This window comes from Oenanthe melanoleuca, chromosome 1A (genome assembly GCF_029582105.1).
Source record: "Oenanthe melanoleuca isolate GR-GAL-2019-014 chromosome 1A, OMel1.0, whole genome shotgun sequence".
Lineage (NCBI taxonomy): Eukaryota > Metazoa > Chordata > Aves > Passeriformes > Muscicapidae > Oenanthe > Oenanthe melanoleuca.
This window is the reverse complement of record NC_079334.1, coordinates 49,384,222-49,411,050: the sequence shown is the minus strand read 5'-3', so window position 1 is coordinate 49,411,050 and position 26,829 is coordinate 49,384,222. Positions and strand designations below refer to the sequence as shown.

Genomic DNA, 26,829 nt, shown 5'->3' with positions numbered 1-26,829 from the left:
TTTGCTGTGTTCTACAAAAGACATGTAGTATCTTTAGACAGCTTACTAGTATCTGCTAGAGTGAGTTCCCTGAACAACTTCTCAGTGATAGTCTTCCATTCTAGAGGGAATGACAGTGGAGTTTTGACACTTCCTTTGAACCAAACCTGTGCCTACAAAACTGATTTTCACAGTAATAGATCATATCAGATGCTGTAGAGCAAGTGGTACAATCATTGTCCTTATCATAATGTGTTTCTCATGGTCATTCTCCTCACAGCTTGCTATTTACAGCGTAGTTCACTGCCTTAGCTTATTTACCCATGGATGAGAAATGTTTTCCCACCACTTGGGAACAGTCTAGAAGGCACTGCCTCTCATAGCTGTATGTGTTTGAGACAAAGCATCATTCACAAAGTGTGGGGTCTGGTTAACGAGTAAAATAAGGAAATTTAGGTGTTGAAATCTCATAATTGTTAATAAACCTCACTGTCAGTTATCTAGATGTCCTATTCAACTGACTTTAAGGTAGAAGCTCAGCTAACAAGTTTTTATCTTTGCTTCAGTGACAGTAGTGGTTACATCTCTCTGGTCATTCTTGTACCTCATGTGCTAGTCAAATTGTCTTGATATGAGGAGTGAGTTCGGCTACAAGCTTCAAATCATGCGTCTCTGTTGTGAAGCATTATTCATTGCTGAGTGAAGGATGATATTTTGAGATAGACCTGGAACCTGTACCTTGCTCTGTTAAAGCTTCAGCATTATTGCATTCTCTTCTGAGCATCTTTGTAGATATATTTTATCTGTTTTGGAGGCAGTCAAGTGCTGAAAGTCTCTCAGCATCTCTGTGGTTAATCAGATGGTCTAGTATGCCACTCATGCTACTGATAAGTGCTCTGGAATCCTATGGTATACTTACACAACAGGATGAAAACAATTTGTAGTCACAAGCTGTTGTGTTGTAACTTACTGGTTTTTCACAGCTAGGAATCATATTAAGGAATTTAGAAGAGGGCAAAGTTTTAATATAAAATTCAGATAAACAGTCACGTTTTGACTGCAAGTTTTTCACTAAGATGTCCAGATGGCCCTTGCTTGGGAGAGCACCCAAGGAAGATCTAAATTCTTGTTAGAAAATAAAGATTGAGTTTCCTAGTCCATGCAAATTTGTAAATTGTGATGACTACTTTGTTCTTCTTTTAATGGAAAATTGATGTGATTTCTTGGTTTTATCTGCTTGTAAATATGGTTTTGAATTTACTGCTAGAATGTTTTTCTCTCTGGTTATTTCTTCTGGGGTTCTGAAAGATTTGGTACTAGCTGAGTTTGTCACAAGTGAAGAGTGTGAGATCCATCTTGTAAGAACCATGTAGCTTTGGGCTAAAAACATGATAATTGGGAATGCTCTAATTTTAGATCTTAAATTTCTTATTTTGAAAAGATTCTGGTACATCTGCCTGAAAGAGCTAGCTTTTTTGTTTGGTTTTTTTTTTTTAGAACTTCCTATGACCGTTATTGCTTGACTTTTAATAGTGCCAGCATTAAGAACCCATCTACTGCTTTAATTGATAGTGGCTGCAGCAGTTGCCACTGGCAGCTTCTAGCTTAGTGCTGGAATGGGTGGAGTGAAGCATTGGAGATACTTGTATGTGATGAGTGAGTGCCACCTAGGAACTTTGTACTAGTTCATTAACCAACGTGGAAAAAGGTCTGATCCTGTCATTGACCTTTTATAGGCAGAACTGTGCAGACTAGATGGGGTTTGTGGAGCTCTAAACACTCAGTTTGCTGAGAAAATTTGCTGTTGATTTGGAGCTGTGTGATAAGATTTATAATGTCCTCTCCTCCAGTGAGCATGTTTCATAGGCTTGTCTCTTGAGGAATCTTTGTAGTACAGAAATAAAACTTGGTATATAGGAGACTTATGGTTTCATTACCTAATACCTAGATAATAAAATACAGGAAGTAACGAAAATATGTCACAGGCACTAGACTGAGTTGCTTATTGGTTGGTTAGGGTACAATTTCCTGAAGAAAGGCTGACATTGTGTTATCTAGCACAGAGGGATTTTTTTTTTTTTTTTATTGGCTAGGTTGTTTTTCTTGTAGCAGTAAATCTTGCAGAGTGGATTTAGTGAGACTAGAAGTGTATCTTTATGGGTGGTTTTAAACAGCCCGCTCTACTGTACTCAGATGCTATACAAGATAGTTTAGTTTCTCGGGTACACTGCCACACTATCTTTGTGGCTTCCAGACAAGTTGTTGATGCCTGGGTATCCAATAAAATGGGAACAGTAGGTGTGCAGTTTCCTTCAGGGGCAATTGTAGTTAAATTTGAAGTTCCTGAAGTGTACTGTGATCATCACATGGCAGGAGCAGTGTTCTAGAAGGTCCAAATAGAAGAAAAAAAGATGTGACTCGAACAATCATGAGGACACTTTCTTAGAAAGCTGCTCACTTGCTTAGTTCTTAAAATTCAGTAGTGTTTTCTCAGACACTTCTGAGTTAAAGGTAGACAGTTTTGCTGACACCTCTTTGTGCAGTAAATGACACTTTAGGCATCTCAGATTAGAATGTCTGTGTTAAGAATATATGATGCTGGAATAAATTCATTAAATGAATTACTCAATTCCTGTAGACATAATGTTCTGTGGAGATGATCATTCCTGGCAAGGAAACTGTTGCTGCAGAGCTCAACGACACATTTGCAGATTGCTTCTCACTTTAGGCACTTGCTTTCATACATGCATCCCCACCTTGGTGAGGCTGTTTTCCCTCTACTGTTTATTTAGCTGTCCTTAAAATCCTCGCTCTTAAGGCAGCATTTTCTTTTTTGGTTTTCTGAGAAAGAGTGTTAATACATTTCCTGTGTGACTAGCTTAAAGCTGAAAGACCACACTAAGGTTGTGTTTCCATTTCTGTAAGACAGTTTCACACATCATTTTCCGCTATAGAGCTTTGTGTAATTCAGAATTTCCCTGCATTGGTCTCCTTTCCCTTCAATGCAAATGTGTTATTTTGCCTTTATCTCCCCTTGTTCATTAGCCACTATCAGGGTGGTGTATTTAGTGATCACAGATATGTTCCCATATAAGCATATTTTGCACGTGGAAGCACTGTGCCTGCAATTTGAGAAACACTGACCTAGCAAAATAAAGTGTGACTTTTGCCTTTTTGAACAGAAAACTGTTTTTCATAGTTTGAATTCTCAATTATGCAAAGATAGCTCTTGTCTCTGAGATTGCAAATCCTTTTAAAAAAATGCATTTACTTCAAGTATTACTGATAATGGTTTCCCAAAAGTTAACCAGCACTTGCTCAGATTAAGTAACAAGACCTAGTACTTGTCTTGCTGTCTAGGCTGAAGAACAAGAATATTTGAAACTGGGAATTTGGCAGTAAATTTTAAATGTTTTCTCCCCTCTTGAAGTCACAGCCAATTTACCTGTGTGTGATTTGTGGATAAGAAATTAGTACTAATTTGTTGTACTAATATTTTTCTGTGTTGGGGGTAAAGAAAAGTGAGAGATTTTTTATAACCTCCTTAGTACATTTTGTAACAGAAGCAGTAATTTATTGACTTTAAAACAATTTTCTATTTTAGGAATCAGTTTAATCTCTATTTCTTTTGTAAGCCCCATCCTGCTGATGTACCTTGAGGTCCTGCAGAATGATCTCTGCCCTCTAAATCTCATGTCACTGCATCCATCATGTTCTCCTTGTACTCACTTAACACACGTGCTCTTTGTATGTTTTTAGTAAGTTTTCTGTTCTGTTCCAGTAACAGAGTTTCTTCCTTTCCTGTTTTCCTCTTGTACCTCAAGTGCTTCCAGAATCTTCCTTTCTCCCTTCAGCTTCTGCATCCATAATCTGTGCAAAGATCTTCAGGTAGCACTCTCTTCCTCACCATTCTCTCCTCCACTCCCTTATTCCCCCTCATCAGTTCCTCAAATGCTTTGTACTTGAGGCTGAACAGAGGAGGATCTGATTTGTCTCATCAGATGTGTAGTCCTACCCATAGTGCTGGGATAGACATGGCATGTCTACCTGTACTGTAGCTCAGCAGAGCACTGAACAAGGAAAGCCATGAGGAGAGGAGGCAGCAGTGTCCATGCCAGGCAGCTGGTTGCTGATGCAGACATGGAGTGCACTTGAGCCTGAGGCCTGGCCATTGCACATTTCTCACCTATATCGTCTTCACTGGCCAAAGTAATTGTTAATGTTGTTATAGGGAAGAGAACTTTTAGTGGATATGAGAAGGGTACACAGAAATAGGAGTATGGTATTCCTCAAGCTTTTTGCACTGCTCCACCCTTCCCTGCTGCTTCTCCAGGCAGGACCGGACTCTCCAGTTTGTAAGCTGCTATATAAAGAAACTGTATACTGGAAGATACAGCTTCAGCAACTCTTACAGGCTCAGATTTGAAACCACAGAATTGCTTAGTCCTGCTTCGACTGAACTGTAAGTTATTTCCTGCTCCTCTAACCATGTGACAGCTCTCCCTGAGCATAGCTAAGATGTGGTCATTCTTTCTAAGTAGACATTTTTTCCCTGTACTCCCCCTCAGTCAGCCAAAGCAAACAGAAACATCACTTGGCTTATGACACTAAATATACACAAAGGCATCCAAATAAGCTCCTCTCTGTAAAACTGCGCTTGATTTTTGTGGTTAACTGAAAAGAGGAAGAAAACTATGAACATCCTGTAGTGGTGTGTGTTCTGTGCAATACCACAGGCAAAAGCTTCCCCTTGCATTTGCAGAGAAGGAAACAGTAATGTCTAACAAATTAAATGCAGGGCTATTTTTTTCTTTATTTGCTTTAGGTTTTAGTTAAGACTATCTCAGGTAAGAAATTGATTTTATAACTGGACATACATTTATTAGCATTTATATTTTTAACAACCTGATAATTAACAGTTCTAAAAAACTCAGGGTTTGGACTTAATTTTGTGCAATGTTATGTGAACCAGTCTTTTTTAGCCATACAATAGGTGTTGTAATTCTGGCGTTTCTTAAACAATGTTGGCCTCTTTGTGTTAAACTGTACTGTTAGCACTGTGCTCAGTTTGTCTAGCTGGAACTTTAAAACCTTGGATAGCTTTAAATTTCAAGTGTGATTGCAACAAAATCTTGGTTGTGCTTGATTTCTAGAACTCAGTAGCGATTCAATACACCATTTTTTATTTTAATAAATAGTTTGTCTTTAAGAGATTTGTTCATATCATATTCAGGTGGCAGTATTTCTGTGCCTGAGAGACTGATAATACAGCTATTGTCTCTGTTTAGGGCATGCTCTTCCTTGCCTTATTTCAAGCATCTAGATGCAACATACCTCTACACAATCTACAGCTGTGTTACAGTTTTGTTTGATAGGATGCATGGAGATGGATTTGGTGCCAAATGTTTCGCTGGGATATGTCGCTCTCACTTCATGTCATAGTTTTAACTTCATCTTTTTGTGTCGTTCAGGAGGTCTTGCTTTGAATGCTTCAGCTCATCATTGAGGCTTTTCCTTAACAGCCTCTTTGAACAAATGTGGTCTTTTCTGCCTGTAAATGATAAATACTGTTTGTTTCTCTGTCCTCTTTTCATATTGTTTCTGAAATTTGGTTATCAAAAAAGTAAGTGCTCATCCTGCTGCTCTGGGCTTCACACTGTGTTACCAAGGAGTCCATCTCTCACACTGGCCATACCTGTCTAGACCATACCTTTATGTTGCTGATAACATTTAAGCTTGGTGGCAGAAGGATGCATGTTGTCATTTTTCTCACCTCTGGTCTGTCAGCCAGCTGTGCTAACATACTGGTGGCTAACAAACCTAAGTGGGGCAGTAGCATGACCTCAGCACTGTTCCATGTCCATCCATGGTGTTCGATTGTTACTTCCTGGCACAGCTTTGAGTGCTAGCCTACTAGTTGCTCAAATTATAATATTAGTGTGGTTTTGAGATTAGAATGGTATAAGCAGCACCTGGTACATCATATGAGGTAGGGTCATCATTACCCAGTTTGTGTTGTGTTGGGAAGAGAGTTTGTTCCTCTATGCATGTGTGCATTCTACACCATTTCCCATCATATGCTGAAAGTGGCCCAAGTCTTAGTAACTCCTATGTGCACAACCAGGGAAATCTGTGAGGAGACAAAAGCAGTTCTGGGGATGGATGGGAGCTGTCTGTTCTAGCATTGTCAGTAGCATGTAGATCACAGAATAAGGGTCAGCTCTGCTGCTGTGCACATAACTGTCTGCTTTGGCATGAAGTTTAAGTCAAACTTGGTTTTCCTGCCAGCAGCAAAATTCAGTATTATCTTTTTGCTCCTAGAAATTGCTTTTGGAAACCTGAGGAAATGCAGGTGCCTCCGAGTTTACAGCAGATGAAAGTGTGGCTGTGCATGTAATCACCTGCTGCAGTGGACAAATTATCAAGTCTATTTGATACTGATACTGTGAACACAAGCTCATAAGGTTTCTGATCTCTGATTTCAGGAGATAAAAAAAAGAGATTTTGCCTTCTGGTAAGGAGATGTAGCTGACTTGTAGCTGTGCTTCTACAAAGTGCATGAGGTATGGCAGGGATGACCTTAAAGGATGCTGCATTTCTTTCACTTCTTGTTTGCAGAGCAATGGCCTACCAAGAAAATGTATCCTGTCTGAAGGTTTCTTTTCTGATGAGTTGTTTGTAAGTAATTTAAGAGAAGTTCTGTGCATCCTCAGAACCTCCAGGGATGTACTTAGTTCTCTTGGAATCTTAACTGAAGCTGCATTTTGGAGTGTTGTAGCAGTTTACTGTCAACTCAGATGCAATGATTTCTTTCCTGATTGAGCTCCAAAGACTGTTCTAGGATGTGAAGTGATAGTTTAATCATCACAAACTCTGTCTGTTCTGGTATCTCACCTTAATCATTAATTTTGTCTGGGTTATAAAGGTATGAGCCCAGGAAACTTTAAACTTCATTCTGTCTTCTATGTACACAAGATCTGCTATATAGTGTTTGTATGCCTTAGTTCTATAAACACTTCTCTCAAGTTATTATTTTACCATTTTTTCCCCTTGAGTGTCTGGTTATTCCCTCTCTCCCTTCAGGCCCTGTTTTTTTCCCAATGTCACTTTTGTAAGTCAGCAGTGGCAGGAAGTGGTCCCCTGGTGAGGCTTGGTGCTGTCTTCTACAACAGGTAGTATTTGCTTCAGAGCAGAAGGTAGATAACAATCTGTCACGAGTTTAGAAGCTGAGTGTTTTTAGGCTTTGTTTCAGGATGGTGACTTGCATGTCAATTCTGGCTGCAGTAATTATTTTAGCAATGAAATGATGCAGTACCAATATCCATTTGACTGGAAATAACTTCTCCAAGGTCACTGCATACAAAATATACCACTATGATGCCAGTCTGAATTAGCAAAGGCTGTTACTTAGTTGGCTTATTCCAGATCAACAAATCAGCCATGAATACGGATGTCTGCCGTGCATCATCAAGGCTCTTTCTTAGTTCAGGAGCTCTGGGCACTTTAGATGCAGCATGGTGTCTGATTTGTCAGAGTAACCTGGTCCTGGAATGAGCTGACTGACATGTCACTTCTTGGAGTCTGGAATTCTCCAGACTGCAGCAGCAGAGCACTGTTGCATTTGTTGCAGAACTGAAGCTTTTGGAATTGGCAGAGATTGGCAGATTTAGAGATCTTAGTTCCACATAATCTAGTAAAAAACTCTCAAGCTGTGTATCATATTGCACATAACATGGTGGATGGCTGTGGCCTTCTGAAGGATGCACTTTTGAGTAACAGATGTTCCAGTGGGACACTTCATTGATGAAGCTGACTAGCCTTCAATTTATTCTGTAAATCTGCTCTCTGTGCCCAGGAATGGATACTAGACTATCAGGAAATCAAGGTTTTTTATTTAACCCAAACCCCTCCACCCCACCCCACAAGGCTTTCCAGCTGGTTACTCTCCATCACCATCTTCCTGTAGGAAGTGTTTGTGGTTAATGGTTTGGCAATTTATCTCATAGGTCTTTTGAGGACCCAGTTATACAGACCTAAATCTGATATGCATACAGTCAACCATACTGTACTTGTAGCAATGTATTACTATTGTGTAGATCCCACACCTGTGATAATTTATTGCAGGAGACTGGGAGAGCTACCCTATTTCTATATCTTGAGTAGGGTGTAATATTTCTTGAATTCTGTCTGAGTGAAGTAACCAGCTTGTTTTTTGTCTAAACTGTATACTCATGGGACTGGTATTATATATTCAACAACAAGAGTTTTCTGTTTCTATACTAATAGATTGAGGCTGTTCAGGTGCTCAGAGCAATTGATGTAGTTAGTTGATCACAAAGGAAGGTAATATCTGTGCAAAAACTGGAAATCCAAAGTCTGATTTGACAGGGGGTACCTTTCAGTCATTGGGATTTCAGGTTCATCAGTGCCCTTACAGAAGAATATCTTGCTTTCAAAAGTGTTAACATCTGCAAAAAAAATCAGTTTTTCACTAATAACTTTTATCTGTTCAATGATTATAACTAGTATAATATTTATAATGTACATTTTATTATGTTAGTATGGTGTAACAATTTACCTGCTAATTTTATACTGTCATAAAAGCACTGTAATATGTTGCATAGGTGGAGGTTTTCAGAATACTGACAAGCACTTGACCTGACAAAAAAGCAGTTGCCAGTTTTCCCAAGCAGCAGGAAGCAGTACCATTGAGCATGTTAGCCTCTGTCAGCTCCAGAACAGACTTGGAGACTTGCAGAAAAGTAGTTCAGAAACTGAAGCATGTAATGCTTCAAGTCTGATGCTGATTGGGATAATAATATTGACTAATTGGACTGTAGTGCAATACAGGTTGGTGGTTGTCAGTGTTACAACTTCACTGTGATCACAAGCAAAGCTATCTTAAGATCTTTTTAATTTAAAATAATATTTTGGCTTATCTTGCTGTATTTTATTAATTCAGACAATACTCACCAAAAAGATTAAAGGTTTGTTTCAGACCAGATGTTTCTTTTAGCTGTTCTTTGAAACAAATATTTTCTGTCCTAAGAGTTGTTAAAATATCTTTACTGTGTCCATGTTAATTATATTGGTGTGACTTTGTGGATTCTAAACTCTTATATTTGTCTAATAAATATGGATTTTCTTTATTGTAGGCCTTGTTTCTCACATGAGTCTTTACTACTAGTACTGTTGTAAATAGAATGAAATAATTTTTATATTACTTGCAAATTCAGGTAGGTACACGTAACTTTTCATGTAGCATATATGTTACTGCTCTTGAGCAATGTTCCCAAGTTACAAACAAGAACACAACAGTTATGAGGAGCTAGCTGTCTTCAAATGAAGGTGAGGGTGATTTTGTTCTGATCATTCAGACATTAATATTCAATAATTAAAGACTGAGAACAATATCACTGTATGTGTTCCTCCCCTTTCTATGTGAACTTGTACTACCAGCTCTGCACTGAAAGAAACAATAAGTATTGCATGATATTTTAATTTTTGTCTTAAGCTTGTAACTGGTGACTGGATATAGACACTGAACTGTTAAGTGCAACATTTTTCTTGTATAAATGAACACTTTTTCGCTAAATTTAAGTAAGTAGATTCTTTACAGTTTTTGCTCTTCTAGGTGTGTTCAGTAGAGTTAGCTGTAGTAAATGTCACTAGACTCAAGGGATGTCCCCCATGGTAAAAGAATATCTGCCTTTCCTTATCTGAAAGAGATGTGGAAATTAACATGTCTTAACCTTTGCTGTTAACAGAGAAGATAATATTGATGCATATCCCACTCCCTCTAAAAATAATTTCTGTCGGTGACAGCATAATACTTCATCAATAGTTCTCAAAGCAATTTACAGAGTTAGAGGTCAGTGTCTCCTTTACATGTTATAGATGAGGAAACTGAGGCACAGGGGAGAAACAAACACTAGTGTGCAACTTCTTGTTGCCAGAACTAAACGAAAACCAGCAGTCTCCTGGGCATTCAGCTGGTGTCTAATGTTTTATCCTGCTGTAAACTTTGAATATGGCAAAGGATCATAGAACTAACACATTTTCATGCCTTTTTTTTTTTTTCCCCATAGTATATCTGCTTTTTAAGACTTGTCACTGGGAATAACTATTCATTGCAAACTTATTTGCTGGTTTATATTTAAAAAAAAATCTTACATGCAGTTATATTTTTTTGTGTCTGACTTGAATTGCCATAACTTCTGTTCAAATGTGAATTGCTCAAAGAGGAATTAATGCATGTTGAATTGTGGCACAGTGAAAGTGTGAGGGGGTGTTGCATCTCTAAGTACCTTTATGTAAGTGGATTGAGTCTGCTTTACAAGACAGGACACAAGTTGTATACACAATTGCAAGACCAGTTGCTGGCTATTATTCAAAGAGGTTTTACTTTTAATAGCCTTTTCTCATATTTCTTAATATTTTGAAGGGAGTTTTTGTTTTATGTTGGCATGTAATGAATGTGTTCTTATAAAAGAGTTCTTTTAAAACAACTTAAGCTGTTTTATTTCAGTCTTCTCTAAATATGAGAAGTCAAAATTCCATATTATTTTCTGTCTTCGAGTGTAAAGATCATAAGTAACGTTCACCTAAACATCATCTCTGCAAAGCAAATACTCACTTTTTTAATCTGTTTTTTTTTTTAAATCTGGACCTAGGAGTACCAAGTGGATGCTAAATAGCATTTCCAAGGGCTCATTAATGAGTGTTCCAGAGCTGGGGTAATTCATGAATTCTTAAGTTTTATGCTTCACATCCTTTCCTTAATCAATTTAACTGTTGTTCTACAGATTTTTATTTGTGAGCTTCATGATACCTATATCATTGTGAGAGTCAATAAGGAACTGAAGTGGATCTAACTCTAAAAACATGGGCCTGAATTCTGATGTTTCTTTCTCAAAGCACTCTCATATCTTCAAAGTGGGTATGATGATTTGCTTGTAAGAATCTGCATTTAATATAGAACTAGTATGTAGCATCTACAAAAACGTTACTGTGCAGAGAATGGAATGATTGAAGGCTGAAGAAAGGACCTCAGTGCATGAAGACAGTGAGTTGCTGTAGAAGAGAAGGGAATGTTGAGGGCAAGAAGTTGGGTTTTCTTATAGCTGAATGGGCAGTGGAAAATGACAGAACAGAGGAGAACTCCGGTTTTATCCTGTGCGTTGCATAAAACTTGTGATTCTTGACTTGAATCTGCAATTTGTGTTTGACCATGAACTATAGTTTTGGTTAATCTGTGTATCTGTACAATGGTCCGGTTGTGTAAGGTTCATCCTAGTCTTGGAAGTCTTGATAAGTTTAAAATGGATCAAAATTGAAACATAGACTTCAGCATTTTGTCTAAGAATTCCCTGAACTTTGGCAAGAACAGTCTTACATGCTTTGAATCTGATTGTTTCTTGGGAGGTTGAAGAGGGAGTGGAACTGCAAGACAAAATGTCTTCTTCAGTGAAAATTTCTGTTCCATGGCAATAGACATTGACAAATTTATGGAAAGCCTCTATGCAGCATATTTTCTATTTCTGAAAGTAACTCTATGAGCTGTATGTGTAACATGTATGTATGTAACTGTATGTGTAACTTCAGAACACAAGTGACTGTTTTGCTGTGTGTGCTGTTCTGTAGCCAGCCACAGTTTCAGCAGCCTTAAGCAGTGAGGTGCTGCTCAGTGAGTGATGCTGTGCAGATAAACAGGAAGTGACTGTGTTCAGTTTGCTCATCAGTGGAAACCCCAGGTTGTGTATGTCAGCTGGTAAATGATCTGCTCAACTGAGATAGCTTGGAATATTGTAATCTGCAGCGTACTTGTGGTTATGGTTATGTCATAACTCAGGAAGGCTGAAGTCTTCCATGTGCTGTCCTGAACTGAGGTTGTAGGATTTAAAAATATCTTCATGCTGTGTCTGATAAAAGAATGTCTCTCTTGATCATGTGATGTTTGATTAGGCTTTATATGCTATGCTGTTTGCCCACACCTTAATTGTTGGTCTTCTGTGATCCACCGTTGAGCAATGTTTTCAAAAGGAGTTGACCAGCTCTATCTGAACTGAGGGGTTGTGGGACGTAGTGGAAGGCAAATGAATTTGTATCTGAAGACACTTGTTAAAATGCGAGCTGTCTGTAACAGGCTGATTGAGGAATAGGAGTGAAGAATCTTTACTGGACAACAGCAGTCTTAAGTTCAGACAAGCACTTTTATGGCTTAGATTTGTCAAGTAGCAGTTCCTTTTTTCATCCCTTTTTTTGTTGTAACATCACTTACTGATCACTGATACCTTCTTCAAATCAATAAAAGATCTTCAGTACAGATATTACAGCTGACTTGTCTGGCTGTTAGGGCGCAGGCAAGACAGGGACTCTGTTCTTAGGTATTAACTTTTTTTTTTTTTTCCCCCTCCCCAGTCTCTTAATTTGCTAAATGTTTTGGCTGTGTGTTGTGTGGAATTGCCTTCTCATGTTTCAGAAGTGATAGGAAATACCTGAAGTGCCTTGTTATTTCTGAAAAAAATTCTTTCTTCCTTCTGCTTTCAGATAAGAAAAAGCAGCATCTCTTCCATGGTGGCTTTATTTCTAATGGCCTAACTTTGTGTATAGGTGGAAAAAATTCACTATTTTCTTTGCATCTTTATATGTGGCATTTTTAAATCAGTGAGAAATCATGGGAAATTAATAAAATGAAAAGCAGGCTTTAAGCTTAAAATTGAACACCTGGTAATCGTAGCAAATAATTTCACAAGTAGTAGAACTGGTGAGGCCTCCATGTTTTCAGCTGAGTAATTTTTCAGTTTGCACAAAATAAAGTTTTACTCATGTGGTTGGATGCATAAAAGGCTTTCTTTTGTCAGTTCTGTCAAATAATGTGAAGTCTTGCTTTAGTTTTCCTGTGTTTGGAGCAGTCAGTTGGTCTTTGGAATACAATGTCCTATAAGTGGCATAAAAATTAGAAGATTGTTTCTAGTTGCTTGGCTTAAACTCCTGAAGTTCTGTATGTCTTCTTTCTATGGGAAACGTTTAAAATCATGTCAGTAACATCTGAAGGTAGCTTTTTTGCAATACACAATTGTCTTTAAAGAAGAGATGCTTAATAATTTGCTAAATATATCTTAGAAGCTGTAATAGCTTAAAAAATTGAAGAAATCACAGTTTGTCCAAATTAGAAATAAAGTAGTAATCAAATCCCCAGTGGATGAATGCTGTCACATTTAGACTCAGCTGTGAAGATTCTAGAGGCAACCTGGTATGAAAATATAAATTATGAACCAGTCTGAGAGTTGCAAAATCTGACTGCTAAAAATCTAATTTTGTAGTCAAAATATTGTAGAGTCCTTGAAGAGTATTTTTAGCATGCACGTGCATGCATGCTATCAAGACAGTATCTTCACACTTTTTTTATACAAGATGCAGTAACTATAAATAGCCTGGTACTGTTTTTAGAGGGGTACTGTTTTTAGAGGGGAAAAGCCTAAAAAGAAAGTTAGATGCATCTATTGTATTTATTCTGTCTTCTGTGGCCCTAATCCTTGCAGTCCTTCAGATAAAAGTGTTAGCAGTAAGCAAGAGTAGTCTGCCTTCAGCATCACTAGTCCTTTATGTCTCCAATTTCTTCCCATCTCCATTTTTTTCCCGTCTGTAACTGAAAAGTAAGTACAAGTTGACACTTGTGTATACTTCCTGAGGTTTTTAAAATTTGGTGACGATGTTAATTTTTGTTCATATTTCTCACTGTTAGGCCTGAATTCTACCTGTACCATCATACTAGACACCCATGCTTATTAAAAAGGTTGGCTTGCCTACTCTCCAGGGCTAATAAATTTGTAGGATTCTTTACCTAATTAAACTCTTCTAAGTTTCTGTGAAAATGCTGGAAAGTCTTTTTGTCTACTCTAGCAAATGCCTCTGCTACTTAAAATGTTGCAATTGTTAGGGAATTGTACTTGCATGGTTTTATGTGGCCTAATTCCTTAGGGGTCATTTCAGTAGTGGCAGGCTTAGTCAATTTGTTTAAAATTACCGTTGGGAGAGGTTGCAGTGGATGCCTTCTGTAGGAGTGCATGGTGGAGAGAACATTCTCCCTGGAAGTGGGTTATCAGCCCTTCCTAGCAGGAAGGGAACATACTGTTCCCACATGATAGACTCCTCAATGCCAAGAAAAAAAAGCTACATTTTTTCTGGAAACAGGACCACTCTGCAGAAGGAAAATTAAACTGCCAGAAAGAGCAAGTAGTGCTTGGTTGTGTAGGGCACCGAAGTCTTCCCTTGAGAAAGGCATGGAATTTGTGGTGCCTGGTCCCTGCAGGTTATATGTTTCTGTATTGAGTGAGGAGATAGAATGCATAGCAGCATTGAGCACTGCAGAAACATTTTTGGAGGCTCCATATATTTATGACACTGAAATAAGGCAGTTGCAAAACAACAGGGAGTTATTATCACAGTCTTAATTACAATTTTGTTTGTATTGAATAAGATGCGTTAATTAAAGTGTCAGCACCTAGAAGTATAATTGCTAAAACCTAAGTTTATTTTGGAAAGAAACCTAAGATTTAAAGTGCTGTCTCTGCTTGATTAGTCAGTGCTATGTTTTAGTTGTTTTTTTCCTTCAGAATATTTGTCATATGGAGAAAAAAAAGTCAGCCACTGAATTTTGTCTAATTGCCTAATTATCTGTGAATGAAGGTCAGTTTTCTCTAGAGCATGCTCTCACTTCACGTTGTCTTTCTCATTCAAAAGTCTTAACGATGTTGTTTCTGTATGTTCTTTCATGACTCAGCTAATGCTAGGCTATGAGAGACTGCTTTGGTACTGAAGCTGCCTGCTGTTCTTGTGGTCAAGATTGAAGTTAGGCCTTACTAAGCATTTCCACAGTGAAGTAGTACTTGATGTTAGCATCCCTGTGTTCCTGAACTCTTCTCTCTGAGGAAAACCATTGTGGGCTGTTGTAATGTCAGTGAATAGCAGCAGCTCTTCATCCTAGAAGCAAACTATGGGCTATCTTCCTGGATTTGTATCAAAGAAGAAATGTGTTACCCCGGAGCGCCCAGCATCAGCTGGTCAGGCTGCAACATGTTGACTTAGCTATAATGAGGATTTCCACCATAGCATGTCTTAAAAATACCTACCATGAGTATCTTCACACCACCTCTAGTATTGATTAGGACAACGTTTCCAGATAATGCTTCATGGAAAAGAGGATAGAAATACTGACTTCTGTTCTTACAGTGTTTGGATTGCACACAACTATTCACCACAGCTTGTTTTTTTCCCACAGAAATGTAAAAGTAGATATTTGAGCTGAAAGTCCTCAGACTGACTTGATGAAGAAACTACAGCCATTGTATAAGCATGGGTTTTTTCAAGAGGTTACTTTGCTTGGAAGCAGCTGCTACTACTTGCATTCATGCATTACAGGACTAATATTATGCTTTTTAAAAATCTTTTTTTCCTGGTTTTATTTGTAAGACACTTCCAGGGGCTGAGAAGGATAACTTCAGAAAAGCAAGCCTGTCATGTGTGATTAAATTCTGTGTGTATGCAGGGTTCTGCCCCTTTATGAGAAAAAAATCACTCTTAAAATTGGGAAAATGTTGAAAGTTAATGCTTTAGTAGTACTGTCAAGATGTAACACATAACAGTACTGAACCATTAAAGAAATACATGAAGTCTAGATGCATTTGTACAAGCACCAAAATGGGAGTGAATAAGCATAGAGGTGATTTTGTAGCCCTTAAACTTAACTGGGCAGGACCCTAAGCAATGAACTTCAGGCTCTTTATTACCCTTTTTGTGAGCAGGAGCTTGGCCTGGAAGAGTTACACAAGTCATATCCAGCCCAAGTCATTTTATGAGCCTTTGATCTTTGCACCACAGCCTGTTGTCAGCTGTATGTAAACACTGGAAAAAAACATTCAAATGGGACTTGCTTTCTGTTCTGGTGTATACTGAGGTGGCTGAATATCTTGCAGCTTTAATCTTGCTGCCACTCTTTGTTTTGACTTTAGGCCCACTGTGTTTTAATGTCTGTCAGCCATAAGCCATGCATTGTAATGATTCTTTCTTGTAATGAGATGTGCCACCGTCTGGGTTGGCTTGCTTCACTGTTTTTTGAGTTACAGCAAGTCATTAATTTGACAGGCCACTGCAGCAAATGTTCACACCAGAAGCCAGTCAAAGTACACAGCTCTCTGCTGCCCAGTCGGAAACTGTCAGTAATCACATTGTTTGTTGTGATCACAGCCTGCAGACTTTTGATGACTGACTGGTTGTGGCTAAGTTTTTCAGGCAGAAGGTGTTTTTGTGAGCCTTTTGGTGACACTACGTGTCCTGCAGTATGGGTCAAAGGGTAGGACCAGCTCTTCCGGTGGGACAGCCAGTGTACAGCTGACAACACAGCCTTACTGCTTCATAGCTTGTCAGCTTGGAGGGTGTGACAGGTTCCTGGAATCAATGGTATGTCCTCCAGCTAGAGAGTGACTGTGGAAAAAGTGAAGGGAACTGAGCAGGGTTGGTTTTCACCTCCATGGCCCATCAATTTTTGGTGGACTATCTTATTTTTTTACCCTATGCACCTTTTCTAAATATACAGCTATGAAATGGACAAGGTCCTCACCAAAACTCTTAAAAAAGCAGCAGTGATAACTTCAAAATCCTCCTCCCGAAAATACAGTAGGAGCAAAGTAACCTACTGCATGTCAGAAAAAATACAATCATTATGTTGAATCAGTATTGTTGACCAACTCTGAAGAAATATTCACATATGAAAGAACCCATACTTTTAAATGCAATATTCTCTTCAAGAATGTTGTGAGAAACTGAGCTGGGTATATTAATTAGCTTCAAAATAGACGCTGAATACTCACTCAGTAAATGCAGTAGAGTACTCAAATTATGATATTTGTGTAAATGCTCTCAGATGCTGCAATTATGGAATTAAATTTGAAGTTTTAAAATTGAATTTATGTGGCTAGGATTCATATTAAATAGCAGTAGATTAAGTTTTACTTTCTCAAGTTTTAAATTTCACCATGTGTCTGTAAATTTCCAAATGGTATGGGTGATTACTTTTGCCATCTTTGTTCCAGAAGCTGAATTGCAGAAAGCTTGGCACCACTGCTATACATAATGAAAATGAACAGAGGATGAAGTAAAAGGAGTTGGATTTTATTCTTTCTCCCCCTGCCTCCCCCCCCCCTCAAAATACACTTTATATTTTTTCCCATATTGCCCTTCTAATTAAAAAAAAAAAAAACAAAACAAAAACAAAAAACTGATTGCTGCGACAACAGAATTGTAACTTTATATTCTAATATGAAAAGGCCTCTTTGCAGCTTGTCAACACTAGGAATTTGTACCATGCTAATGAGCAAGTTAAAATGCAATTGAACACTAAACTTGGTAGACCTCAAAACAAAACCTACTTTAGACTCAGTGAAATAGTTTTCTAACTTCTAAATCAAGCTCTACTCATAGGGTAACCAGATATACATTAAATGTATTATGACTATGCTGAATGAGGACACACTCTGTGTAATATTCTTCTTTGTACTCACAAGGTAGGTGTTGGTTCAAGGTTTTATAAGCAGTTGTCGAGTTACGACAGTTACTGGTTTACCCAGATAATCCAGTTGGTGCTTTTGCTGTTAGATATGATGATAAGCCCTGTCTTGACGCAGGTCACTGTCTCCTGTGCCTTGAATTTAAGTTGTATAATTCCTTCCAAGACCACCCATTTCTGTGGGAAGTTCTGTTGGGGAGAGGTTACTGGAGCTGGACTTGTCTTGGTTTGTTAAGAAGGTTTCTTGCAGGGGTGGTGAGATAGTTGCTGTGCTTAAATGTGAACTGTAGAATGGCCCATTTTGCTCCTGTGTGTTGTCTTGTGTCTACAAGGTTATCAGTTTAACAATTAGACAGTACTGGGGGGAAAGGCTGTTAGAGAAGCAGAGGTTTTAAACAAAATTTGCCCAGCTGTGCCCAAAATTACGTCATTGCCTGTTTGCAACATAGACGGGAAAAATGACATCTCTTAGGTGACATTAAGTTGCAGATATAACTGTTTTGTTGTGGTAGTATGGCTAATTCTTAACTCCCTTTTTTCTCATCTGACAAGTGCAGTTATGATTAAATTACTCATATTACTCTGTAGATTATAGGATTATATATATTATATAGTTGTAGAGCATTTGGGGAAGCAACTACAAAGCACTCTTTTCATCAGACAGTCATGCTTTAATTTCTTCTGTAGTTACCAGCAAGATTAGTAGTCAGTCTGACAACTTCTGACGAGGTGGCTGCAAAGAGAAACAGAGATACATCTTGATTTGTGAAAGTTAGCATCACAGTGCAAAGGTTATATCACTTCCATAAGGTGTAACTGTCAGTCTGACTATATTATGTTGGCTCTATTTTAACAAAACTGAAAGTTTTTTGGTTTAAAAAAATCCATGAAACGTAGGCTATTCTTTTGGAGTTTTAAGCCATTTGAAGTGTGATCATGGTGACAATTATATTTAGTAGATAATCTTGCAATGCAAGAAGACATGCCTGCATTCTAGATGTCTGTTGTTTCGTCAAGTAGTCAGTGTTGATGAAGGCAAAGTAATCCTTGTTGAGCTGGTGGGGAAAACCTAATAGGGACCCCACTACTCTGATTAGGTATAAATCATCCAGAAAGGTTTTGGAGCTTTAACAGATCTCAGAAAACATCTGCTTAATATTTCATAGTGAAGTGCAAGGAAGTGCAACTTTTGATAGTGAAAAAAGTCAAGAACAAAGCAGAAAACTATTATTGTGACCCTGCGTTCAAAGGGCTAACAAACTGGATTCATAGACCATAAGTCTCATCCCCATGCAAAGAAGGATAGAGTGGGACTAGTTAATATCCATGTAAGAGTGTCAAGGTAAATGTGTGGTATGATTTTTTTTTTTCTTGATCCAAGAATGACATAAAACTATTATTGCTTCCTGAACTTCCTAAAGAGAGTGTAGAGGCCAGTGTGGCGAATATCTATAAAAGGATGAGCAGCATAAAGGAACAACTATGAAGCCATCAGCACCATCTCTTAGTGTATGAGTAAGGAGGGACAACCAACTGAAAATAGCTGGTGGCAAAAGTCTGGATAAAAGGAGCTAATTATTTGCACAGTGAATAAGAAAACTCTGGAAAACAATCCTGTCCAGTGTTATGCTCAGAATTTCACCTGGGTCTGAAGAGTGAATGGACAAATTCACGAAGGAAAAATGCAGGATGTGCTGGGGAGCTTTGAGCTCCAGCCTGTTAGTTGCTGGGGATATGCTTCCATAATTGTAATGGTATATTCTTGTATTCTTACCTTCTTTTGGCATCTGGTGCATAGATTCTAGGTTAGATAGCCTCTGGTCTGCCCATTGCAGATCATTTAAGCTTTATGTTCTTATGCCTTGGCTGCTAAGTAAATACCATTTGAGGACTTCCATTTTCCTTTCCTGATAGGACTGTTAATGTAAGACACATATATGCTACAAAATATGATCAAGAATTGTTCTTGTGACTGAAGCAATCTTCATCTCTTATTAAAATCTCTGAGTTTGAAAATGAGACAACTTCTGGTTGCCAGCTGGGAATGAGCCTAGCTCATGTGAATTCTCAAATCGTGCCCAGGAATTTTCGGAGTTTGCTATTGGCATAGGTTAAAATTGTGCCAAAGACCACTTAAACAATTAAGCAATGCAACCAGTTGCATTCCCATACCCAGGAGTGTGTCCAGGCACTGTGCAATTTACAGTTTCATCTTGAGTATTGTGTTTGTGTTCAGTTGAAGTACTAAACAGACATTTCCTTGCACAGTAGGGTACTCTGTGTGACCACCATAGTTACTGATCTGCTTCTTACAGGCAAAATCTCTTTGCTAATTTTCATGAAAAAGAATGTAAAGTTGATTTGGTTCTTAGGGTGTCTAAATCTTGCATAGAAGTGAAAATCTAAAGCATAGGAGGGATTTGGGGTCCTTTGAACCTTATGGTGTTAACTACCTGGGAAATCAGCTAAGTTGCTGCCTAGAATAAGGAACAAAACTAAGAGATGCTTTGGGAAAGGATCAATTATAGAATTTATGATTTTTGTTTTTTCCTTTTAAATAATAGCTACCTTTTCTTTTTAGACTATGTCTTCAGCAGTTGTTCAGATATACGCAGCAGATCGCAATGCCATGTGGTCAAAGAAGTGCTGTGGTGTAGCTTGCCTTGTAAAGGACAATCCACAGAGGTCATATTTTATCAGAATATTTGACATCAAGGTAAGCATCTTTTTTCTTGTTCAGAGCCTTTAAGTTTGGTTGTATTCATTCTCCATTTTGAATTCAATGAGTATAGGTTGTAGCTATGCATTCACAGAAATTCTCAAGTAAGTGTTGTGCTTTAAGCAGTGAAATTGCACTTGTTATCAATAGGCAATTGCAACATTTTCAGGTGCTCTAAATTTAAGTAATTTCATATATTTCACCTTTAATAGATGAAGTAAATACCAATTTTTTTTACAGCACTCAGAAGCTGCTGTCCTCTACAGATCTGATTAGTCACATCAGTGGAAATGAGTATAGTGTCACTGATATGTATAGCTGTCAAAATTCTAACAGGTGTCACTACTTTGGATGGTTTAAGAAAATAATGGGTGGAAGCAATCTTTTTTATCAATGTGGTGGTGCATGTGAAAACTGCAGGATAAACAAGTTGTGTGTTCTTTTGGGGGGGATTGGGATGTGTGGCTTTTTCTTTCATTCTCCCTCCACAAAAAAGAGACTCATGGTGAAGATCTTTGTCCTATTGTAATAGGACATCTCAAGAGAGTGGGAACTGAGAAACAAAGTGTCCAAGATGTGTTTTCATAACAAAAATGATGCTGAGAAATCTAAGTCCTACTGACTGTGCTGAGACTTTGGAAAGCTTCCCATTATCTCTGCAGCCAAGAAAGAGCTCCTTATCTGTCAGCACTGTGTTTGAAGCCTCTCAGATTTGTTCAGAATTGTCAGTTGGCACTTGCATTTGACTTTGTGATTTGGTCAGTTGATTGCTTAGACTGTCAGAAACCTCTTCCTTGGATGCTGAACTCTAATGTCATTTAAATACAGGAGACTTCTTTAAAAATGAGATTTTTGTTCTCTTTAAGTAAACTTAAGTTTTCAAGTCAAGACTGAGATAAGAGCAGGAGACTGGAAGCCTTCTTTATTACTGTTGCTGTTTCATCCCTGCATTCCTGTAACTGGTCACAATTACTGCTCTCAGTATCACTGTTGCAGGGTTGTAGAACTTGAAAGGAAGTTTTTTGGAAACATCCAGGAATTTGAACAGAACACAGTAACCCAATGGAATAGGCTTTCACAGCTCTTCCACAAGCTCTGGTGTACTTTGATTTTGATTGAGCTTATCCATTGGGTTAATAGCAAGGCAGATGTTTAATACTATGCTGTGTCCAATGCTTAACAGGTTCTATTGTAAAAGAAGTTAAACTCTGCTATTTCATCAGAAGTTTAATAGTCTTCTTTTTTGTTTATTTTCTTCTTTTCAGGATGGGAAATTACTGTGGGAGCAGGAATTGTACAATAACTTTGTATATAATAGCCCTAGAGGATATTTTCATACCTTTGCTGGAGATGTGAGTCTCAATGTCTTTGAATACTTATTTTAAAACGCCTTTGGTTTGAACAGTATCTTCTTTTAATGTAACTGAGATTATTAATCAGTTCTTTTATTTTTTTTTGGTAAAAGCTTAGTTATTAAAGTAATTTTTGTGGTATCTCAACTAGAAACTTTAATATATAGTACAGAAGCATAAAACGTGGTTCTTTACTTTCAGCTTTCTTTAATGAAATTACATTTTGACTAGCAGATGATATTTGTGACATATCATGTATTTATAAAGCACAAATTTTCCTTTCCCCTCCCCTTTTTTTATTTGAAGCTACAAGATTTTGCTCATATCTCTTAGATGTGATCTTTAGAAACTTGATTAGTAGACAGACATTCCTAAGATACAGTCTTTCACTGAGACTTGGTTCCAAATTTGTGGTGATTTTATTTTTTTTTGTTGTTATACCTTTAGAAAGGTGTAAGACAATATTTAAGAAAGCCTTTAAAACACTTCTTTAAAACACTTTCTTAGTCATGGGGGAAAATATTAATGTTTTTCAGACATGTCAAGTTGGTCTTAATTTTGCTAATGAAGAAGAAGCTAAACTATTCCGCAAAACAGTAACAGATTTACTTGGACGACGGCAGAGAAAATCTGGTAAATATTCAAATTAATCTTAAATTCAGGCTTGTTTATGTTGTTTTGGGGGGGAGGCAGGAAGCTACTTCTATGTCTGAAAGCCACTGGAGGCACTACTGCCATATTTATGTTTTGAAGTATTTATGCTATTAAACCAGGCCTCTTTCTCTAGTGTGCAAAAATTAGTTTTCTGAAACGACTCACCTTGGTATTCTTTTCTATAAGTGCCTGTGTAAGCTGAGACCCCAAGGTTGTGATTTGAAAATACAGATTTGGGGAACAAAATTGTAAGCTGAGATTGGGTAAACTAGAAATCTTTCTCTAAGTTGTTTTCATATTTGAATAAACCCTCTTTTAGCCCGAGCTGTTTATAACTGGTTTGTTAAATTCAGCCCAAGTGGGTTGTAACAAAAATTTTACCATCTGGTATGTTCAGTAGTTCATGAATTTTTGGCATTGATCCAGCAGTTAGTAGAGAAATATCTTTTATTCAGAACTAGTGATCCTGGCTCAGGCCAAGAACAGAAGACATAATGTGCCTATACTGTCCTTAGCAGCACAGGACAGTAAGTGAAGCACAGCATGCTTTTTGCCAGCTGCAAGATGCCTTGGGAGCATGGTTAGTGCTTTAAAGGCAGCTCAGGCTTCCTACAGATTTTGTCTTGGTCATTCTCCAGGGGGCCCATAAACAACTTTTCTGTCTTGACAACCATATGTCTGTGAAGGATAAAGGGATGTAAAATACAGGCTTGGAAGAAGTAGATGTGTTCAGGCTTGCTGTGAGATGTAGCGTGGACTTTTGTGCGAGCTACAGGATGCATTTTTGTAATCTGTTCTGGAACTGTGCTAGCAATGCAGTGTAGGCTACTGTCAAAGGAGGAAGCCTTCATCCTGGAGAGCTGCTCTTGCAAGTACTCTTGTGAATGTGCATTATCTGTATGTATTCACTTGGATTTCATCAAGGCACGGTGACTCAGGAGCAGAGCACTTGTTCCAGGAGCTTAAATGACTTCTTTAAGATTCCCTCAGCTCAGAATAAGCTCATAGGGTTTCATGAGAAGAAGTGGGATCATTAAGAAGTGGCAGTTAAAAGTTTCTCATACACATACTGCAAAAGTAATTTTGCATCTACTGTTCCCGAGGTTTTACTCTATTATATGTCTGAAACAGAATACTGCAATGCACAGACATTACGTGGAAAGAAGTATGTTTGCATTATTGGCCATAGAAAACTTTATTTGAAAATAGTGGTTCAGTCAAACCTTCTGTTCAGAGCTTTTCTTCCACATAGTGATTTTTTTTCACATTAAATTTTTCTAGTTTACTCTCTGAACTAATATCTTGGTTTGTATGCCAGTGCTCATGTTACTTCATATTTTGTTTTCACAAACAACTCCAGCTTCCCCAAACATTTGCAACTTCGAGACAGCTTTTATTTAAAAAAGAAAAGAAAACAAAACACTACAGGTATTTCCTTGTTAAGAGCTGCAAACCAAGAATTTAAAACAGCTAAGAGATTGCTTCGTCAAGCCACCAGATGGAGTTCTGTATTTGTTCTTGTGACTATTTAATTGTGCTTCTAAAATAACAGGCTTTGCACTGTTCAAATCAAAGGTGATTTGCTCTTGGTGTTTATGCCTTTATTTATTTATAAATGCTTATATAAAACATATATTTTGTATAATATAATTTACATATATATACAAATTATTCCAGAGTTGTATATAATTTATAATATTAGAACATCTTAATTTCACAATCACAGAGGTAATAGTCTAACAATTTAGATGCGCTTCTGTTTTAACAGGATTTTTACTTTCATACCTTCCAAACTATGTTTAATTTCATAGCAGTGCCACTTGAGATGCTTTCATCTCAGCTGAGTATTCCATGTGATCATTTAGCTGCCCATTAAGCTATTCAGGGCTTGCTTAGAGACTTCTCTAGGAGTCTTACAGAAAACTTATGTTGTTGAAAGGTAGCAGTGACAGCGGTTCTGGCTCACAAAGCTAAGGCTTGGTGCTGAGGTTAGTACACAAAATACTGTCTGACAGCTAAGAGAAGACACAACAGTATTCTGCTCTTCCTCACTCAGCGTGAAATGCACTCCAGTATACAGACAACCCCTGAGTAAGTGCATCTGGAGTTCTAGAGAGGTGAAAGTTTGGCTCCAAACAGAGAATGTACAAAAGCTTGCAAATGTACAAAATATCAAGTAGAGAATAGAATGAGGAACAAATGTAGAGAGAGAATTTTTGATCTCTTGTCCTAATCTTTCTAATAGTGCAAGGTTTCATCTAGAAAAACTCTGGTTTGGGTTGGCCTTTTCATTTTGGGGGCTTTGGGGGTTTGTTTTTTTGTTTTTTTGAGTCAGTTAAGTTCTTAACCTTAGATTAGAAAGAAATTGCTATAATTCATTATTTTGTCTGTAGATTTACTTAAATAATCTCTCCATTTACTTCTTAAACTAATCCCAAATAGTTCTCCCAGTAAACAGAGTGAGCACAGTGTGTCTCTTCTCAGTGGTTGCAGTACACTCTCACTTTGGGTATTGCACATAGATACTATTAGTTTTTATTTTTATTATCTTGACTCAGAAATGTTAATGCATGCCCACACACGAGTGCCTTCTCCACATGCTGAGCACTCATCCCTAAAAGGGAAACAGACACTTGTTCTTAACTGCAGGTAGTTCTTTCTGAAGTAGGAGGCTTCTTGATTTGTTCTTATGTACTGCTTGCAGCTCATGGGTGGGAGCTCTGTCAACCTTCCATGAAACTGCTTTTTTCCTTCACAAACTTTTAGCCCCTGTGTACCTTCATAATGGACTTCATAAGTTTCGAGGTAGACACTTCATATAAAGAGTGATTTTTTAATTTGCTTTGGTTTTTTTTCTTTCATCTTTGGTCACAGCTTTTGTTTTTGCTGCTTGAATGACAAGGGCATTTCTCACCTGCTCAGCTTGCATTGGATTCAAGTCTTGGCAGAGATTATTCTCATTTCCAGGAATGCTCATTGAAGGGAGCTGTGTTTTTTGTATATAGGCAGCTTCTGATATTCATCTGTTTGAGATCAGTAAGCACATTCATTTTCAAAAGCCTGAAAATCTGTCACTCTTCTCATATCATCTGCACTTCAGGAACAAAAGTTGGTACTTTTTGTCGGCAGTGCTAACAGAAAAACAGAGCTAGTCTCTTTGGGCCACAAATTAATCTAGCCAGTAAAAATTACAGGAAGTGTATATAATGTTTTGGTTTGTTTCCCACTGTTTTTTTTTCTCTTGAACTATTTATTATAATGAAAATTGTGAAGGATTCCCATGATTTGACTCAAGGCCATCTAACACTTCCTGTGAATGCCTTCTGCTTTTGCCATCTTCCCATCCTATGACAGATGACTTACAACCAGTTCTGCACTCTCCTTTGCTGTCTCTGAGTTGCTGACTAGAACTCTGATTATGGTCCAAAGGTTGAGTTGGGGTTTGATTTTTATTTTTTTTTAAATTTATTTCCAGGGGACAGTATGAGATATCATTTCTTATACTGAATCTGGTAGGAAGAGAGAGCACAGTACTTAGCCAAAAAGTAAAAGTTTTTCTCACCTCAGAACTGATACCTTATGCTGAGGTATCTTTGCAGAGGTTCTCCACCTCTATGCCTGAAACTAACCTGCTGTGACCTAAAAATCTACTGTCTTTGGAAGACTTGTTCATAAAAAGTTGATTCTCAATGGGTTTTGGTCACCTTCCCATGAAGGTTTGATGATCTTGACAGATTCCTTTATTCCTACCTGAAGATCAGCAGACTGTCATGAGACTGACTTACCTTGTATACTTAGGATTGTATATTTTTGGGAGGATTGTATATTTTGAGGGTTTTAAGTGTTCTAGGACAAGGTCAGCACCATCTGTGGAGGCACCATCTCCCATCTTATGTTGAGTCTGGAAAGATACAGCAAGTTAACAGTTTTTCTGGGGCTTGCTAGAATTGAAGTACCTGTTACAAATTCTTTTTTTACAACTCTTGGAAGCCCCTGTTATACTACAGATACTCCAGATCTTTACAGAGCTGTGGCTTTTGTTACAGTGGGATGATAAGTTGCTTGCCTTTATGGGTGCTGCTAAGTCCAAATTTCTTAAGAGTTTGTGTAGTGATAGACATATAATGCAGATGTGTACTGAGAGTGAATAGAAATTAAAAGTAAGTGAGGGAAATCTCCTTTAAAGGGGAACTTACTATTATAGTCTGAGCATATTGAGGTGTGAAATCATCAAGCCAGGTTCTTAATAGACTGTGAAACACTGTAGTGCTGTGAACAGAATATCATATTAGTATCAAGGAGAGTCTAGTTCTTTCCATATTGTTCAGTTACCTGTTGGATAACATAGGTGAAGTGTCTTGCCCCTGTGTCTAATCTTTTATGCTTAAAGCATAAAATTAATTAAATTTTAGGTTCTGTGAGGGAACAATACTCTAAAAAAAGTGCTAATTACATTTCAGATAAAAATGGCAGAACCATTTCATTCAGTGGTTATCAAAAAGCACAATCCTTCAAGAATCTTATTTTGTTAGGTTGCATTTAAAACAGATACTTTTTTA

The 26,829-nt window shown here is 37.8% G+C and overlaps 1 protein-coding gene across 2 annotated transcripts in view; it reads left to right on the top strand.

Moving 5' to 3' along the window:
- Nucleotides 1-26,829, top strand: part of WASL (WASP like actin nucleation promoting factor) — a 48,331-nt gene that overhangs the window by 4,118 nt on the left and 17,384 nt on the right. For both annotated transcript variants that reach the window (XM_056511457.1, XM_056511447.1), the window contains 3 exons: nucleotides 20,127-20,261; nucleotides 21,530-21,616; nucleotides 22,153-22,249. In XM_056511457.1, the coding sequence (XP_056367432.1) occupies nucleotides 20,127-20,261; nucleotides 21,530-21,616; nucleotides 22,153-22,249 (319 nt within the window). The remainder of the gene's footprint in view (nucleotides 1-20,126; nucleotides 20,262-21,529; nucleotides 21,617-22,152; nucleotides 22,250-26,829) is intronic.